This window comes from Channa argus, chromosome 1 (assembly GCF_033026475.1).
Source record: "Channa argus isolate prfri chromosome 1, Channa argus male v1.0, whole genome shotgun sequence".
NCBI lineage: Eukaryota > Metazoa > Chordata > Actinopteri > Anabantiformes > Channidae > Channa > Channa argus.
Window position 1 is genome coordinate 12539244 of NC_090197.1, and position 20351 is coordinate 12559594.

The window sequence follows — 20351 nt, forward strand, 5'->3', positions numbered from 1 at the left end:
AGGTTAAACAGGAATCTCCATGGACTATGATGTTTGCAGATGACATTGTGATTTGTGAGAGCAGGGAGCAGGTGGAGGAAAATCTAGAGAGGTGGAGGTCTGCTCTGTAAAACAGAGGAATGAAGCTTAGCCGCAGCAAGACAGAATACATGTGTGTGAACGAGAGGGACCCAGGTGGAACAGTGAGGTTACAGGGAGTAGAGGTGAAGAAGGTGCAGGACTTAGAGTCAATGGTGCAGAGCAACAGAGAGTCTGGAAAAGAGGTGAAGAGGCGAGTGCAGGCAGGTTGTAAGGGGTGGAGAAAAGTGTCAGGTGTGTTGTGTGATAAAAGAGTATCAGCGAGAATAAAAGGAAAGGTGTTCAAGACGGTGGTGAAACCAACAATGTTGTTCGGCTCAGAGACAGTGGCACTGAAGAAAAGACAGGAGGCAGAGCTGGAGGTAGCAGATCTTGAGATGTTGAGGTTCTCTTTGGGAGTGACGAGGATGGACAAGATCAGGAATGAGGACATCAGAGGGACAGCTCATGTTAGATGTTTCAGGGATAAAGTCAGAGAGGCCAGATTGAGGTGGTTTGGACATGTTCAGAGGAGAAACTGTGAATATATCGGTAGAAGGATGCTGAGGTTGGAGCTGCCAGGCAAGGAGGTCTAGAGGAAGACCAAAGAGGAGATTTATGGATGTAGTGAGAGAGGACATGAAGTTAGTTGGTGTGAGAGAAGAGGATGCAGAGGACAGGGTTAGATGGAGGCACATGATTCGCTGTGGCGACACCTGAAAGGGAACAGCCGAAAGGAAAAGAAGAAGATTTTGCATGATACTTTTGATATTTTAATATATTTATTGCTAATTCTAATGTGCTGTTTGAAAATAATAAAACTTAAGCAAATCTCAGCATGTCTTCCTACAATGCTATACTTATGCTGCTTTTGTAATTCTTTTGAGTTCACCTATAACCTAATGCAGGTTTCATGCCTAAACAGGTCTCTCTCCATTCCATGCAGTACACCCTGTCATGTCTTTCAGCATATATAGACTGTGTTTGGATAAGTAAGAGCCATCCTGCCTGTGCCATGGCTAAACTAATCCATCTTAAATTAAGTGTATAAGCAGAAGCATGAATGCGCCACAAACTAGCACAAAATGTTTCTTTGCAGCTTCTGCATTACTCTTTGAACATGTTTGTTGGATTGGAACATCAGTAGCTGAACGTTTGACACACCATATTTTTCATGTGATGCAGCCTGAATCCTAAATACAACATAGTATAGTAATAACAAAATCCACGACCTTCAATAAAAGAAGGTTCACATTGGACATTTCTTTTTTTGAGGACCCTGTAAACATTTATTGTGCCCATATTCGATTAATTGCTGAAAGTTGGTCTACTATTAAGGAAACAATTCTTTTACTTTTATATTATTTTATATTTATATTTTACTTTCTAACATTGAAATCAAACGACGTTTTCCGTCCAATAACATCCAGCTTTCACCCACCGTGTGCTACATCATTTGAAAGCATCCTGTGCGGGATGGGAAGGGTGGGGGGCGGGATGTCTTGGTGAGGAATAAAGCCACAGGCTTTATCTGTTAGCATTTACTGTGGAGACACATACATCGGCCCTAACTACAAATTTAGAAATCGGTTCCTTTATTATTGGTAAAACAAGGAAGAGGGTTTGGCAGCCGTTTTTTTTTCCGTAAAAATGGCCAGATCAAATACATAAAAACGGAGACATTACGGGACAGTAAACTGGAGAATTGTGATTATCTTTGAGAGCTAAACTTGCAAATATAGATTCGTAAATATGTACCATATGGCCTATGGCCTAGATACATCGACATATAGGTCCAGATGATGAAAACAGCAGCAGCTGTTTTCTTAAAATGGCAGAGATGGATTTAAAAACAGCCACATCAACGATGGACGCTCTGGTTCGCATCAGTGTGAGTACATTTATATATGTTCTGTGTCTTCAATGGATGTACATTCAAATCGGGGCAGTTTAATATATAGACCGCTGTCTATATGCTTTTAAAACAGCATGTATGTCAAGTTGCCGTGTTTCACCTGCCGAGGCATTTTGGGCCGATTTCATTTAGTTTATGCACCCAGGATGGAAGGTCTTTGGGTTAAATGTAAAAACCAAACCGCCTATGGCCGATGAAATGCTGGCTATGCTCATTTCATCATGTCAAAAATCAAACGCCTGTGGTTCTGTATTTCTTCTTGATGCTGTGGCCCACATCATTGGAGGCCCTAACATGCTCGATCGCCTACTCAGGACTCAAGCTAAATTATTCAGAACTTGAAGCAAACCGTGCTTTTCTAAAATTAAATACGATGGCGACAAAACGTTGTGGGTACAGATTTTTGAGCTTACTGGATGTTCGTTTCCATGGAGACGAGATGCAGGACCGTGGACCGCTGCTAAAGCAAGCGAGAAAAAGGAGAAAGTGTGGATGCTGCACAGGGTGAAAACACAGTGTAGTCTGTAGATATATCTCCGGACCTGTAGACTGGCTATAGGTCTGCTGATTTGTGTACGTTAAAATAGCACGAATTTCGTCATGAAATAGTCCTTTACCCCAATAACTCATCTTAAGGAGGCTCATAGCTCGCGATATGTCAAACCCCTCCCCTCTGCACAGCGCTGGCTGGATGCTGAAATCTTCTGTCATGGCGCCTAGATTCCAGGTGAAGGTAAGGATGCGCTGTCGCAACGCCCGTTTTATGCCTTCACCACGCCGGGCTCAGCATTAGCAAGGCGCCCTATCCAACCACTTTCCAATTTAGAGGGACACCGGAGTACCCGCAGTTTTTCGTGCTGTGCACAACACTATATCTGCAATAGCCTGAAAATGCGACTGGCTACATTGCAGGAGGAGGAGAGAAATGCAGGCCAGAGTTGACATTGGAAAATGACCACAGAGACTGAGGTCTGAGGGAGAAAGTAGGTTGCTTTATATTCTCTAGTTATTCCAGTTTTACGCATCAGTATGAGTTTAGTAAAGAGTTGTTGTTGCAGTGGCCTAATTCTGTGTTAACTAGGACTGTATCCATATTATTAAAAAAACAAAAGAGAGAAAAAAGGAAAATTAATAATCTTCTTGTGTGATGCACTGACAAGTACTGACTGAACACAAAATCTGAATATCATCACCGAGATACCAAGATATTAACATGGGTGATGGAACTGATTCGACTTATTTCTCTCAGGAGAATTGGACTGACTCAAACTGTGCAGTCACAGGTTTCTGCAACAACTAGGGTGTCCTTCCTTGTCAAATCCATGTCCTTGAACGGGACAGCGAGATGCTAACCGCTCCAGAGCATTTCCCTTGCCCCCGAGCTCTGACCACTTTAGTTAAAGCCTGTGGTTAAATGGAAGATGCTGGTTCAGCAGTGAGGTACACAAAGAACAAACCTATTACCACACGGTGTTTTATGTGGTGATATAAATGGATTAGAATTCACACTTCTACTGTGTGTAATTTGCTTACTGTGTTATCATTGACGCTCTGTGTGTCTTGCTATGAAATGAATGCTGCATTAATAAAGGAGAGTCTTGATATGTTTGTAAAAATGGGAATAATACCAAATATGATTTGTAGTTCAGTTCAGATTTGTAGAGCCAGTGATCATTTGTGACCCGTACAATCAATGTAAATCCACTAAAAATAATAAACACGGGGAAATACAAGACTGCCATAGAGTGTCATATGGGTTCCTGGTTAAAGAGCACATCTTGCAATGCTTTGAGTGAAGGGCTGCACATATGCACTAGTTGAATAATTAATACCCAGTCTTTATTTATATTGAACAAGAATGATGTCCAGTGTCTGGGACAGCTTTTCCCACTGCCCAGTCTCTCTCTCCATTCACTTATTTCCCTCATCTGGGGCTGGAGATCAAACCTCAAACCTTCTGCTTGTGGCCAGAACTGAGCTTAAAAATGTGTTTTGAGCATTTGGCATTTGATTTATAATGTTGTTTAACATTTGTTGTTAAATCACACTCAGTCTGACCTGTAATTCTGCCTCTTTAAAATCTCTTTAACGGCTAATTGTTCCACACAATATGGTGCGTGTTTTTATGTTCTAGCGATACAAACTGATTCTAGCTTTGAATAAATATTTCACTATGAGAGGTCACATTTGTTCATCTACGTCATAACACCTAACCTCTTTGCTTCCCGCAGTCTAACATGAAGAGTCTGGAGCATGAGCTGCATTGTCCGGTGTGTAAAGACATAGTCAAACAGCCTGTGGTCCTGCCATGCCAGCACAGCGTCTGCCTCATGTGTGCCTCGGAGGTCTTAGTGGCAAATGGTTACCCGCCTCCCGAGCTTCCCCCAGAGCCCAACTCCCCAGCTTCTACACCCAACACCCGCTCACCCCGTCAGGCACGCAGGCCTACAACTAAAGCTGAGCAGCGACCCATTGACCGCGTACTGCGATCAGGTATGTAGTAGCTCTTCAGTCACCATGAGTGTGTGACCCATCAAGCAAGAGGAGGGAAATATGGCTCATTTATGTCAATGAAACATAGAGTTCAAAGAGATTTGTTTTCATCACAGGGCTTTGGATTGCATTTCTACATGCAGTGAAAAGAGAAAAGAAAAAGAAACAATGTTATTAAATGCTTCCCTTAAGTTCACTGTCAGATCTTTATCAATATCAAAAATTAGTAAGTAAGTTAGTAAGTTAGTAAGTAAGCAAAGACACCCTTTCTTTCCTGTTTCTTTCTGCTCATATTTTAATATGCATCCTTTGTTGGTTTGAGGTCCCCACCCGCCTTCGCCATCCATGCCTCGGTCTCCAGGATACGGGACATATCCAGGGCGCCGGCGTAAGGAGGGCCCACCACTTGTGATGTTGTTCCCCTGCATCCAATGCAATCGAGATGTGGAGCTGGGAGAGAAGGGTCTTGGTGACTGCCTCCGCAACCTCACTTTGGAGCGTATAGTAGAGAGGTAGCTTCCACACCCAAAATAAACCCTGATGCACATATACGCTCAACATTCACTCGGCTGATATGTTGTAAAGGACCGTGAAATTGTCCTACAGTGCTAATGATGTGAATAGATGACTTGGGTCTGAATGTCCCATTCTGACTGTAATTGATTAGCAGCAGCTGAGCTGTTGAAGAATCCTGCAGAGCATGCACTGTAACACACTGTAACTACTCTGGCTGACTGTGTTTTCACAGACTAGTAGCTTTGTCTTCAGTATATCACATAATCAGTATCGCTTGTCTCACACACTGCACCTTTACTTTAGCTTTTTTTGCTGCTTATGAACACATTTATTTTTAATATTTATTCTGAAACGTTCGATGGGTTGTTTGTTGGAACAGTCATAGAAAAAAGCTGTCAAAAAGAGCATGTAGGAAATATCATTTTATTGAATATAATGACATTAAAGCACCTCGGTGGCTTTCTTCCCTCATTTTCCCACCACCACCACCAGGTACAGACACACAGTGAGTCTGGGTAGTGTGGCTGTGATGTGCCAGTTCTGTAAACCTCCTCAAGCTCTGGAGGCAACCAAGGGCTGTGCTGACTGCAGGGCCAATTTCTGTAATGAGTGTTTCAAGCTGTATCACCCGTGGGGGACACCACGGGCACAACATGAACATATCCTGCCTACACTCAACTTCAGACCAAAGGTAAGACGTTGGGACGATTATTACATATTTAATAAACCATATTTTCATGGCACATTTAAAAATGCAAATACAGGCATATTTACAGAGATTATAACAATATAAAACGAAAATTCAAACAACTGTTTGCATATATATTTGGCTTATTTCTTCAAAGGGAGGCACTATCCTCATACCTTCCTCTTGCACTGCTCTTTTCTTTCCCTCTACTGAGAAATTAAGCTTCAAATAAAATAGTTCACATTTAAATTGACTCTCCTTCACAGGTACTGACCTGTCCGGACCATGACCAGGAGAAGCTACAGTTCTATTGTAGGACCTGTCAGCGTCTGCTCTGCCCTCTCTGCAAACTGCGCCGCGTCCACACTGGACACAAAATCCTTCCAGTAGCCCAGGCTTACCAAGCCCTGAAGGTACGATTGTGGAAATCAGGCCCAGTCCAGCTTCTCGGAATTTTACTGCAACATGAAAATGAATACATAGAGTTCTGCAAAATACACATAAACACTTACAGATATGAATTAACATATCATTGAAACTCGTGTTCATATGAACTGTGTGAAGCCCCTATACTCAAACCTACATTTTAAAGTCATATAGAATACTACAGTAAATTGGCTAGTGCCAAGTTACCATTATTGTAAGGCGGTGTGCAGTCAAGCTGTCTGCTGTGTAAATGTTTGCATGCTGTGTTTTTGCTGTTTATTTTGCAGGAGAAGATTACAAAGGAGATGAACTACATTCTGTCCAACCAGGACACAGTTCTGGCTCAGATTACCCAGCTGGAGAGTGCCATCACACAGACTGAGGTGATTAACACTTAAGGCTGACAAAATGTTGCTGGCCATTGAAATAATTCTACTTATGGCTTCTTTAGTCCGACTGGGTTGGCTGCGTCACAGATCCTGATGAAGGCCACAAGCTGAAATGTGTTTGTCTGTCAATGATGTTGTTCATTTTACTGCAATTTTGACTTTTTTTTTTTATTGCTTTCCGACATTCTTGCAGCTTGGATGTAGCCGAAATTGTGCCAGAAATTCCTGCTGAGGGTGTGCTCAGTTGTCTCAGAGTGACATATTTATATAAATAACTGTCTAACAGTAAAAGTCTTATGAATCAATCTGACCTAAAGGTGTTGGATGCTAGCACCAGTTGGCTGATAGTTTTCAGATTGTACAACTTCTCTGTCTGTGTTATTCATCACCAGGTAAACAGTGTTTCTGCCAGAGAGCAGCTGGCTCAGAGCATCAGGGATTTGACGGCTGCTCTGGCCGAGCGCCACACTTCACTCACCCAGGCTCTGGAGGGTGCGCGACAGAAACGAGGCGAGGCGTTGTCTGCTCAAGTGACGGAGAGACGGGCCTTGATGGAACACGCAGGGCTCATGGCGTTTACCCAGGAGCTACTGAAAGAAACAGACCAGCCCTGCTTTGTGCAGGCTGCACGCCAGACTCATAACAGGTTTTCAATGTCTTTATCTCTGACAATGCACTTTGTTTATAGTGAGAAGATCTTAGATTGGTTGTGTCTTTCATTTTTAGTTTCTTCTCTGTCCTTATGAAAACAGGCGTCTATTACACTGGATGTTTCTGCTTGTAACAGAAAAATGTTAATTAGCTAGTTATTGTTTCTGGATCTGGACCTGATTATATCTCACTTGTAAGTTTATTTCCATCAAATAAGTGCATGTAGGTGTGAATGATTATCTCTTGATGATTAACAGTAGAAACTGTTAATTACTATATTTTGATTCTATTATAATTTAAACTAATATCAGTAAATCCAAAGGAACCAAAACACTTTTAAATATTTTTCTTTCTGAACTGTGAAAAAAAAGACGAGGATAAGAGACTTTTCTTTCGTACATCTCTTTTTCCTTATCAGTCTGTCCCACCCTCCCATCCTCCCACCCCATCTTCTTGGAAACATCATGTAAACACTGTTCCTCCTTTTTTTTCTCCTTGACCACTGATTTCCCCTTTTTCACTGCACCAGGCTGAGCAAAGCAATTGAGAATCTCCAGCACTTCACTCTCGCGGCTGATCCGTCCTTCAGACACTTCCAGTTGGACGTCACCAAGGAACTCAAACTCCTGACTGAGTTGAACTTCATCCAGGGTGAGAAAGGGAATGGTGGGAGGGAGGAGGAGGATGGGAGAGCATGGGAGTGGAGACAGTGGAAGGGAAAAAGATAAGTAAGGAAGGGAATGAAAAGGTGCAGAGGAAGAAAAAAACTGGGACTCTTGATGACTTAGTTTTATCACCTATCATGTGAATATGAATCAGTGGTAGAACTGAAGGTGGAAATACAATTATGTCACATTTACCTTATTAAATTTGAAAATTTTGTTCACGCAAACTTCATATTCCTAAAATGTGTCGCAGCCCCCTTTGCGCCAGTGATTGACACCCAGCGTACTCTGGCCTACGACCAGCTCTTCCTGTGCTGGCGGTTGCCTCAAGAGTCTGCACCTGCCTGGCACTTCTCTGTTGAGTATCGCCGTCGGGGAGTGGTGCCAGGAGGAGCATCCAGAGGTGGAATCAGAGGCGGATTGGCCACCGCCCGATGGGGCTGGCAGCGATTGGATGAAGTGAGTGGGACCAGCGCTGTGATTGACAGGCTGGAGATGGACAGCGTGTACGTGCTGCGGGTGAGAGGCTGCAACAAGGCAGGCTATGGGGAGTACAGTGAAGAGGTGTACCTGCACACCCCACCTGCACCAGGTGAGGGAGGCCAGTCATGATGAAAGTTGCCCCATCAACATTTCAGCCTTAGCTAAAGGTGGTCCATCCTTATCGCAAAATGTACATCACTGTATTTATTTATTTATTTGTAGTTTTGGACACTTTTTTAGCTGTTATGACAAGTCAAAATTCAGCTTGAACATCTGAATCTTGAATCTTGAAGCTCCAAGATAATTTGATGGGCACTTTTCTCTGTTCGTTGATGTTTTATCGATCATTGGTTAATCAGTTAACTAGGAAAATGTGTTAATTGTTAACTCTAGGCAAAGTGTCAAAGGTGATTACAGTGGAGGGTTTTTGTTTTCTCTTCTAAATAGGTTTGGCTAACTAGCGGGTATTATTTAAAACTTGTTTCATTGTCAAACTGCACCTGCACCTTGTAATATTTCCAAATCTCAGTTATGAAAGTCCTTAAATTCCTCTGTGATTAAAAAAAAGAAAGAAAAATACATACATACATACATACATATATACATATGTATAATTATATATACATAAATCATCAGAAGGTTCATCCCTCATCTTCATTGAGGCTCCAGAATGTGACAGTTTTTTTGTCTGTAAGATTTCTTTGTATATTTTCCACCCGGCTATTTTTGGTTAATGACTTGCCGCTGAAATCACTGACAAGTGTGTTACCAGAAAATATCCTTATATGCAAACAGCAAGTGCTAGTTACTGTCACCTGGGAGCCATTCATCTCTTCACACCCATTATTTTTCAGTTACAATAAAAACATTAGGATTGTTATCATGGTGAAACACTTAATAATTCATTCTCTTTCTTTTCTGCCTGTTCTCATTGTCTTTTTTCTTTTTTCCACCTGTCTCCGCTTTCAACACACACTCACTTTCTTACGCTTTATTTCCTCATCTTTCTCTCATGTATTATTTCCATTTCACAGCTTCCTACTTGTCATCCTCTTCTACGCTGCTTCCACGCTGCCAACCTACATACCTCCTACAGAACGTAAGAAGTGCATTCATATCCCTTGACCATCCCTCTTTAACCCATGCGGCATAATTATCTCTTCTTCTCCTCTTCATTCCATGCGTCGTCTGTTCTTCCACCTGCATCTAGACACCCACTCAGCCCTTGGCCCCCAGCTCTAGCTCCTATAATGAGATCTCTCTGAGCGCTGATGATGAGGTTTGCAGTCTGTTAAGACCCGAGGCTTAACAACATGGATCGGATTCAGATCCAGAGCTTTTTAATAGTCAAGTTGAGTGACTGGTGAATTCCTCTTGTCCCTGTACTGCTGACTATTTTTCCTTCCTGTTATTGCATATGTTCCCTCTGTAAACTGTTTGTGGATAAAGCTACACTCCCTACAGCCAGAGCTGCTTTGCAAAACCTTTTGCATTTTACTCCCTCAGACATTGATGTATACATCAGCGTTTTTCTCTTCCAGTGCTGGTGGGAGAAGGAGGTGCATGCCTGCTTTCTGTTGCTCCCCCCCCAGTCTCTCATCTCAGTTGCTTATTATTCTCCTCATTTCTCTTCCCCTTGCTGCTTTCTGACTGTAAATCTGGTCTGCCTTTCCTATATCCTCCCAAACTTTTCCTATTGCATCTAAAACCCCTATATGTCATTTTTGAATCTACCTGTCTCTTTGTTCTCTCTTTACCCTTGCATCTTCTTCATTCCCTTATCTTTCTGTTTTCCACCCCTTCCCCTTTACCCTCTGCTGTGTCCTTGCTCTCTCTGTCTCCTTCCAGTGCTCAACTTCTACCTAGACTCTCGCTGGGGTCTCCATGCCGACAGGTTGGTGGTTAGTAAAGAGCAGCGTTGCGCTCGCAGTGTCCCTGGTCTCTCTCTGCTGCAGGCGGCTGACCACGCTCTTACTTCCTGTCACCTGACTTCGGACCTCCTGGTCGGGGATGTAGCCATTACACAGGGTCGCCACTATTGGGCATGCTCAGTGGAGCCTGGCTCTTACCTTGTGAAGGCAAGTACATTATAGTAGCACAGTACACACACTTATATTGTCAATACTACATGGAGGCTATTTTAAACCATGTGAGTGTAATGACAAGCACAAAGAGTTTGGCCTTGTAAAATGGATGCTGTGGGCGTCTTCGAATGAACTTGCATTTTTGATGATCATGTAGCATTCAGATTAAACTTAGACCTGCAAGATCTCTTGGCTTTACACTATTTGAGGGAGGAGATGATACTGGCTTTTCATATATTTTTATATTTATATATATATATATATATATATATATATATATATATAGAGAGAGAGAGAGAGAGAGAGAGAGAGAGAGAGAGCCTGGTCTTTAACTGCAAGGTTGATGAATGCCAGCAGCAGAGAAGGGGAGATGTTGTCAGGTTGCACTGAGACCAAGGACACTGGTAGAGGATGATGGCAGCAAAATGTCAAATGTTGTTATGAAACATGGTTAATATGATGATGGTTTTCAGAGTAGGGTGTGTTTTTGCAGACTAAGTACATTTTGTGATGACCTACCACAAGTTCTCATGAGGACAGTTTAAGGTTAAAGAAGCAGACCTCATTATGAGGTCAATAAAAAAGTCCCAAGACTATGTTGTCTCTATGGGAATGATATGTTTAAAAATTAGAGTGTCATAATTAGAGTCATAGAGTCATAGTTAGAGTGTTTTGAGAGGGTCATGAGCTTGTTGTGATATACAAACCTATATGTGTGTTGTAGGACTATAAAAATCAAAATTAACATTTTTGGACCTTTAATATTTTTGAAATGAGATTAAGTATTAGTTATATTTCTGCATCACTTCAAGTATATTTAAATGAGAACAGAAAGAGCTAAGTCAGAAAGTATTAAGACAATTTTCTGCAAGAGAAATGTTTAGGTTATTAAAGACTGACTGCTATTTTTCTCTTTTGAACAGGTGGGAGTTGGTCTGGAATCAAAACTGCAGGAGTGGTTTCACCTTCCTCAAGACATGGCCAGTCCACGGTGAGTAGGCAGAGTATGGAATTCATTTTAATTCATACAAACCAAAATAATTCCCTGTAAAAATAATGATTATTCTAATGTCAGCATGGTTTGGAGATATATGAAAATTGTATGTAGTAACTTAACGTAACAAATGAATGATGGCATTGAGGTTGACAGAAACTATTAAAAAAAGAGACATGCAACAATATCAACAATATGAAATTCACTATGTCTTGTGTAAAAAGATGTGGAAGATTTGTTCAGTGGTGTTGATGAAAGGGTTACGCTCATTAGAAATGAAAAGTTAGAAGTTGCAGGACTAGTAAATAAATAAACAGATGACTCATTCTCATTTTGCAAACTCTCTCCCTGTCACTCCAGCTATGACCCAGACAGTGGTCATGACAGTGGAGCAGAGGATGCCCTGGACTCTGCTCCACCCTTTTGCTTCCTCACTATGGGGATGGGTAAAATCTACTTGCCCCAACACAACTACCACCACCATAGTAGCCATGGGAACGGTAACCGAGATCCCATAACCAATGGCAACGGTCCCTCCCCACCCGCGGGCCTCACCTTCCCACTGCCGCCTCGGCTCGGCGTGTGCCTTGACTTTGAGAAAAGTCGCGTCACTTTCTATGATGCCCACTCCCTGCGTCCTCTGTGGGAGGGTCATGTAGATTGCTCTGGCCCTGTGTGTCCAGCTTTCTGTTTCATTGGTGGAGGTGCGCTGCAACTGCAAGAGCTGGTAGCTAATCGCAATGCAGATCAGACTCCAGTGAGAAGGGTAACCATCCAACCCCGTGTCTCAAATTAAAACAACAACCGATGCCTGATCTGAGTTTATATGGTCATTTGGAATGTAATTCGTAATTGTGAAGTATTTATCCAGCTAGAGTGAAAAGTTAGACATCTCAGCGATTTTGTTTTGTATTTAATTTTCTTTGTATAAGAAAAGGTTTCTATAGCAACAAATATGCAATGTAATTAAGTTTCTTTCTACATTTTTGTTATGTGCATTTTTGCAGGAACTATTGCTTAAGTAGTGTCTGGTAAATCCAGCACTTAAGATGTAACATTGATGCTTGCACTTGTAGCCTTGCTAAATTGCATTCACCTATAAAGCTAATGTACATACAGCACCACTCAATGTTGTCTTTCATCCAAAAGCTTTTGCTCTGTAATTGAAAGTCTTTTCAAGCTAAAATTCCTTATGTTTTAGAGATATGTGAGCAAAAGAAAATAAGTCTTCAACATTTTATTGCATCTAAGTAAACTTTCCAGCCAGTCACCCATTATAATCGCTACCAAAGTTATTGTTTTTCTTGGATGTAAATGTGGTAAATTAGTGGTAGAGAGGAACAATGAGGCAATACTCTAATTAGAAACTCCAATTATACGTCTGCTGCACAGTTAATCACTAGTTTTCATGGTTCTGTTTGTGCATTGCTATTTTGTATTTCAAATACATGAGTCTGATGACTTTGTGTGTGTGCGTGTGTGTGTGTGCACGCGTGTGTGTGTGCGCGCATGTGTGTGTAGTTTGTATGTGTGGGGTTTGACTGATAACGGCACTGATTCATTGGCTGACAAATAAAAGTTCTTTTTTCCAAATAATACTTTTTTTTTGGTAATCTTGCTTGATTGTTAGCTAATGAGCAATGCTTCTTATGAAACAATTAGTGGATTAAATCCATGTAAACTTCACCTGCTGGCAGAATGTTTGCAAGAGAAAATGGATTAAGGAAATAAACACTGAATAAATACAAGTTGTTAAAAAATATGAAAACACCTTCTGTTTCCTTTGTTTAGTTGGAATTCAATCTGCTTCATCAAGTTTTTCAGCAATCTCCAAATAACCATTTCACTGTGAGGATGAATCTTTATATAGTTATTTCACCACCAGGGTGCAGCAACACACAGCTCAACAGCAAGAGGCATTTGCAACCTTGTTAAACACTGCAGCTTTAAAATGGTCAAAAACATTTAATTTGGAAAAATGAATAATTGCCCCCATTTACTATACAAATGGTCCTTCATTAGAGGATATAGGTAAATGTAGATTTTAAAATGTGCTGCTTAAAATAGAAAACAGGAAAAAAGCCATTGATAACTGTAAAATGGTTACAGATTTGTTTTTATTGATCTTACATGTAGTGCACCTCACTTGTCTTTTTAAAATTTTGTTTCATTTTAAAAACACAGTCTTTAGATTGCCTACAATGGATTTAATGTTTATTAAACACGTATGCTATCAAAGGGAGAACTACAGCTTAGAAAATCTGGCCAAATCAATTTATGCATTGCCACACTTTGACTGGTCATTGACAGTCAGGATAATAACTCACTGGTTTAACAACACACAAACCTTTACACATGTTGGCTGATCTGGACAACCATCATAAAACGCCATTGCCAACTAGTCTATTATACAAATAGACTGTATGAGGGAGAGAAATTACCAGTAAATCAAACTTTATTGTTTGCATTTATGCATTAGAACACGTGTCATTTTGTACTAAATAAAGTATGCTGTACTTAAAATTAGCTTAGTTTTGTAAAGTGCAAAGTCTGTCACATTTTTGCTCATATAATTGAAATCAGAAGACTCAGCAGACCCCCTTAAATACCTCAAAATATTGACATTTTGGTGTTTCCTAATATGAAATAATATCCTTATGGAATTTTACACATATCAAAATCTGTGCACATGAGATTCCTGCTCAGTGAACAAACTTGGGTGAGAGTAATGAATAGTGATGACCATCTGCTTTTGATTGAGATATTAACCTCTCACATGTGTGGGTGCTTAGCATTCCTTATGTAAATGTAATGTAAATCGCTGTCGTTTACCTTTTATGAGCTTCAATATGAAAATCCCCATATGTGTTTAATTGGACCCACATTCAAGGGGAAACTGCAGGGGGATTTGGGTTTGCCTCAACCACAAAGGGAAAATGAAAATGTAGAAAATAAAAGAGAATTTAGAAAAAATAAAGGCCTTGATGGAAGCCAAGGTTCTTTTTTTAATGCCCTAAAAATACTGCTTCCAAAGGGAGGTTTAGCTCTGATTCTATATTATATAGAAGAAGTGGAATGTACTGTAAAGGATGAATAGAGCACCACACAACCCACCATCCACCCCCCCACCCCCCCTCCGCTCCCTGCACCTCTCTTCTTGAGTCCAAATCTGTAACAGATTGGGTTTAGTCTGACTGGAGGTATGCAGCCACAACACCACATGTAGGGGTCTGCATAATCCCCTCACTGAGTATTAAGCACACAGCATGGGCATTCTTTTAAAGACCTAGCCGGAATTACCAATACATAATCTCCAAGATCATCATTTAGTATAGTTCAGAGGGAGAGGATGGGGGAGGGAATCATCTGAATTTATGGTGGATCTCAGAGCTGTATACAGTCTGTGAGACACAGTGTGTTGTACCATCTGGAGAACACACAGGACAGAGTCTGCAGGAATCCACAAACCCAACTGTCTTAGACTACATTAAGCTAAACGGCATCTTCAAAAGACCTAATTTAGCCTGAAGTGGAATACACTACACCACACTCTCATCACTCATTTCTTTGAATCAGTTTGCTCTGCCTTTAAATTCAATAACATTTCCTTAATATTTTCTTCCCAGTGTGGCCACTGCTGAAATATTTATGTTTCTCTTTCTCATCCATCCATACACCCACGAGACTGAATGGCATTAATAATATACAACTTCCTGCTTTTGTCACACTGATGATATGAATCAGGGTAGTAAAAAAAATCAATCAGCTAAATGTTGGCTAAAAGGATTTGAGAGGAATAGCTGGGCCATCTTCCCTTGTAGATTAAATAAGGGGTGACAGTAATGCTAGTCAGAGCCCATATGGCCACATACTGTAACCTAGTGCACTACAATTGTAAGAGTAGACACAGGGCTAATTCAGTTTAACAGTCACACTCCAGATTGCTGCACTGCCTTTTGTTTTCAGGCTTAACAGAAACAATAACAGCGAGCAATCAGGAATCCCTGTGACATCAAATGCAACACTACAGGATTTGTTTGACATTTGGGAAAATATATTTGAGGCTCAGATTTATTGTCATTTCCACATATGTAAGTTGGGGGGGGGGGTAAAACAACAACAGCGGTGAACTCCCTTGGCAGATAGTATGGCCAACACTTCAAACTTTGAGTCAAACAGATACAGAGCAATAACACCCAATAACAACATGTCTGTGCACTGAATCTGAAACTATACAACCTGCAGCTGGGTAGCTTAGATTGGACGATAATGAAATCTGCCTACCAGGACAAATACTTACTTTGTTTAAGCTGCACAATGATGTAAGTGTAAAAACAACACGTTGTGGCTTTATGTTTATGGTACCAGATTATTTTGTGGTGGGAAGCCATGACTTCCTAGAGTATTGCTGTCTCCTTTACTGCTCTGGTAGCTAAGTTAGCCAGCTGCTGGCTGTAACTTAATTTAAGTCAATTTATATTCTTTTAATGAAACAAAAATATGGAAATGCCATCATTTAGAAATGAATTTCATATTGAATTTTAAATAACAGTTCATGTTGAACCATTAAAATTATGTCTTTTGCATCAAGTGTGTGAAATGGACCAAACCATATTGAAAACATTTTGCCGCAAGGTGTAACATTAAGGTTTGCCTAACTTTCAGATAGACTGTATATTTTTACACTGTCTGTAACTTAACAACTGGTATAATATCGTTTCCATAAAACTGAAGTTTGGAATAGTATTTTAGCAAGACTAGTGACACAAAACTTTTTGTAACAAATTGTGTGAGCAGGCGTGAGACCATTGCACATGTGCTTAGTAACCTTGACACTTGACTAAGCTTTATGTACTATGTGACACATCCAGTCAGTCGGTCAGTCATTCATTCAGGATTCAGCGTATTTTGAGTGGTCTTCCACCACAGTCAAACATGCTGAGTTGGATCTTAATAGCCCCTGCACAGTTACAATTCCAGGTTTCTGAAAAGTGGAAAGCAAGTTAAATCAGAATGTCAGCAGGGGATCCGTAAACCACACGTTTCCTGGACGGCTCTGTCAAGACCAGCTGTGCATACATCATAGCCTGCGTGGTCTGTGTGTACAGTGAAGGAAGGAAATAAATGACTGACAATAAGTGAGAAACAGACAACTAGAGGCAGACATGTGACAACAGACACCAACAACACAACCCTAACCCAGAGAACCAAAGAAAGGGGAGCTGGTGTAACGAGTCCATAGTGTATTCTGCCACATTGTCAATACTTCACAACAACCCACCCTGGCCTCCTCATCTCTCCCTCCTCACCTTCCAGATGCTCACCCAGTAAAAGGGTAAAAGGTTGGCAGGTGCCTGGGGGAGCAGCAAGGAGTCTTTGGGTCTGATTTCTTAGAGGTCACGGTCTTAGAGTGGAAAGTATGAGGAGAGGGCACAATATGGCTAGTGTCCAGGGCAGGAGATAGACGTGACCACAGAGCAGCCGTCTCAGCTAATCAACTTCATTTACAGGCAATGACAGACAGACATGCCTGCATGAGAAGGCAGCAATCAGCTTTCAGGGTATTACCCACTGCCCACCATAAATCCATAATCCCAGAATGCTTGACCTTTTGCATTTTGAACATAAAAGTTGATTATGGTTGCTATAGAATTGACAAATGTACAGTAGATTTGTGCGATTCCAATTCTAAATCCATTCCGTAATTGTGAAATAGTCTGTCAAGTGACCTTTCAAGTGACCTAATCTGCTAGAACATGGCATGACATCATCTGTATCACAAAAGACAAAATGCAGTCAGTGTAGGTTGCATCCATCGACCAGACTTACGTCTTTGTTTGTAGCTCCGTGTTCAGTTTTGGCGCTTTTGGCCTTCTAATGCACGTTCCAGCTTCTCCACAGCCCCCTCATTACATCGCTGAAGCGATCTGATAAAGCTTCCCACATCTACACTGAAATAAATGTGGTATTAGCAAGAGACATGTTGCCTTCATGGTGGTTGTAAATGACAAGTGTTTCGATTGATTTTACTCACTACTTCCGTCCACCACCTCAATGCAATAGATCTATCACATGAAAACGACATAGTGAGCAAATGAGGCTACTGAACCGAATTCCCAAGTTCCATCCATTATGTACACACAGGATGAGGTCAGTTTATTCCAGTCTAGACGTGTAGCCCTATATCATCCGCCCCTTGCTGAGCACACTGCACTGACCCACATGAATGCATTTATAATCAATACCTCCTCAGGTCTCGTGCATGGATTTGCCCATCAGATGTTGAAGAAATTGTGCAGTCCAATTTAAAATGGCCCGGGGGGAACTCTCACAGCCATGTGCCAATTAGTTCCACTGTCAATAATGGTAATGCTGAAGGACATTGTGTTCTAGGGTGAGAGGAGAGGAGGGAGAAATCACCGAGCTTATGCCCGTTGTTCATTGTTAATGGCCGTTACACTGACAAGATGCATTTGATCAGATGCACTCACATATTGTGGGCCGTGGATGTGGTTGAGGGGGTTGTGTTATGGGGCAGAATTACACAACCCATGAAGATAATAAGCAATGACGTCTTATAAAGGTCAACAAACAAAGCACTAGTGGGACAAACACAGGCCGTGTGATGAGATTCATTAGGACAGCATTGAGAGCGTCGAGATAGGGAAGGAGGGATGGCGGGTGGGGGGCATTCCTCCACAGTTCGAATGTGGCCGTCACAGCAGCAGCTGAAACAGGTGTGTGACTTTACACAGGGCACTGAGGTCAAGACAAGTGCTATTCTCACATGGTTCGGGCTGGTCACACTCGACCACACGGTGACCTTACACCCTCTTGAGTAGCCCAAGACTTCATTACCTAGACCCTAAGTAGTGAAGGGGTCCCACAACTATTATCTTGGCAATTTAATACAGCCTCTAGCTGTCCCTAAATGATCTTGGCTCAAGGATATTTATGAGCAGCATGTTCATCATTGTCAAATCTTTCAGAAGTCCTGCTTTGAATTCAGGGCCCCCTGGTGAGAAGTATCACAGGGCTCTCCACCCTGATGCGTCTACCTTGATACGTAGTCACCTCGCCTGTCTGAGGAGCCTCTTCTTAAACTTGCAAAGTCATCCCACAAACTTGGCTTCACTCAGTATGATCTGTGCAGGCACTTTTGCAAAGGCTAGGTGCCCTTTCAAGTTGGAAGTTCAATGATAACAGGAGTTCACTCATTTTGATTTAATCCTTGATTGAAGGCCTTGCTACTAACAACTTGCTATTAGTTAAAGCTTAAGGCTTGGAATTGTCGCACTTGCATCACATAAATTTACACTTAGACTTATTTCAGGCTTTTGATTTGATACTATAAAGAGTCATCTCATTCTGCATGATAATAAAATTCCACTGTGATAGTTGTTTCCTTGATATTTGTTGGGCAGTGAATTGTATGACTATGATGTACTGTCTATTTACACCCGGTTTAATCAATCCAATCATGTATTGTTGCCTTGAAGTTGAAAGCAGTTGTCATTGTAAACCATTATATAAGATAAAGTAAAGGCAACTGTTTTTCTTACTGCTCAGATAAAGTGGGCTAAAGACATTTTTCTTATCTAACATTTGGCAAAAAACTTGGATTGCTTGAAACTTAAATTGGACTTCCCAAAGATTTAACTGGCACTGAGCTGACAGGCTTAAATGTGTTTAATAATATCCAGGACCAAAATCGGAGCATAAAAGATTTGTTCAGTTTTCCCAGGCTCACCTCTTCCGAGAATCAGTTCTAGATCTTTGGCCAGCAATCTCCCAGAAACCTGCAAACGGTGATTCACTTTTAGTAACCCTTTCCTTTTCCCAAAAAAATCTACACACACACCCACACACACACACACACACACACATCTAATGATAACATAACACATGGCTATGGTCTCCAGCTCAGGAAACAGAGAGTTCCTGTTTTTGAGTCCAAGATCTATTGTTATCTTAAACGGCATTTTGACAGTACATGCTCTCTCTCTCGCTCTCTCTCTCTCTCTCTCCCTCCTGTCTGGTTTTCTCTGCCTCCCCAGCTTTGGCTTGAAACACTTGAGATATTACACAATTATTATCTATCCAAATCTTGTTCTGTATATAGCCCTTTGGTTGCACACATTTTTATCTGGCCCTTTCACTCTACTAATATTGACAAATCCAGAGAGAAAGAGTCAACATAACTCTCCATTACCACTTTTCCTGTTGATGCCTCTTATCTTTGCTCTCTGGATGTAGACACACAGTTACTCCTTTTCTGCACTTGAGGTTCATGTACGTCCCCTGCCATCGCTTTGTCGCTGGCAATCTCTCTCACACACCGTTTCGCTTTTTTCTCAGTCTCTCTTCCTACAGACCCATAACTCAATCTCTGTTGTGGGAAACAAGGTGCTGCATGCAGTCTATTGCACAGCTGAAGGTGTTAGGGGGATTGAAGAAATGTCTGGGTAAGCAACAGCTGGATTTAATGCACCATTAAGGTCAGTGGTTGTTCAGACTGCACCTGCAAATCCCCTGATTTCACCCGCCAGTCTAAACCTCTTTCCCTTGTCTGTCTATCCCCTCCCTCTTCTCCACTTTTTCTCTCTTGCCCTTTCGTCCACAGACTCGCTCACCCCTTCTGTTCATTCCTGGTGCTCTCAGCTTTCTCTTTCCTGCCCTGTCAGCTATGAAGGCTTTTCTGGTTCTTTATAAAACATAACTCCTGCTACTGCTTCACGCTCTTTTCACTTTGGCAACCCACATCACTGTCCCCTTTCTTGTCTCACTGTGCATGCTCCCTCATCTTATTCTCTTTTTGTTTCTCCATCTCTACATATCTGTGTTTCAGTGCCCCTCCTGCTCACAGGCTGTTGTGTTGAGTCTGCCAGGCCTTCTCGGCTGGAGCACAGGTTTCCTGAATACTGGAACGGAACAGGAGCTGGCAGGCAGATACTGAGAAAAGCCAACTCGCCTTTTCCCACTGAGTGTCA

The 20351-nt window shown here is 41.5% G+C and overlaps 1 protein-coding gene across 6 annotated transcripts; it reads left to right on the top strand.

Moving 5' to 3' along the window:
* Positions 1-1544: 1544 nt before the first annotated feature.
* On the top strand, positions 1545-13129 carry trim46b (tripartite motif containing 46b). 6 transcript variants are annotated; one of them, XM_067498064.1, is made up of 12 exons: positions 1545-1948; positions 4204-4465; positions 4788-4977; positions 5474-5672; positions 5936-6082; positions 6383-6478; positions 6877-7130; positions 7665-7786; positions 8054-8392; positions 10132-10361; positions 11291-11358; positions 11722-13129. In XM_067498064.1, exons 1-12 carry the CDS (start codon positions 1889-1891, stop codon positions 12155-12157), a joined length of 2403 nt encoding a protein of 800 aa, XP_067354165.1. In that variant the 5' UTR covers positions 1545-1888; the 3' UTR covers positions 12158-13129. The 6 variants fall into 6 exon arrangements, with proteins under 6 accessions (XP_067354165.1, XP_067354190.1, XP_067354181.1 ...); XM_067498089.1 differs by lacking the exons at positions 1545-1948; positions 11291-11358; positions 11722-13129 and adding exons at positions 2521-2705; positions 9318-9382; positions 9494-9634 and having other exon boundaries at positions 10132-10268; XM_067498055.1 differs by lacking the exon at positions 1545-1948 and adding an exon at positions 2531-2705.
* Positions 13130-20351: the final 7222 nt, after the last annotated feature.

Bases quoted from the DNA above. Each gene is read 5' to 3' on its own strand.
- trim46b (XM_067498055.1), top strand. From the start codon at position 2,628: ATGTCAAACCCCTCCCCTCTGCACAGCGCTGGCTGGATGCTGAAATCT. The intron at 6,479-6,876 runs GTGATTAACACT...ATTCATCACCAG, and splicing joins GTGCCATCACACAGACTGAG to GTAAACAGTGTTTCTGCCAG. The intron at 10,362-11,290 runs GCAAGTACATTA...TCTTTTGAACAG, and splicing joins CTGGCTCTTACCTTGTGAAG to GTGGGAGTTGGTCTGGAATC.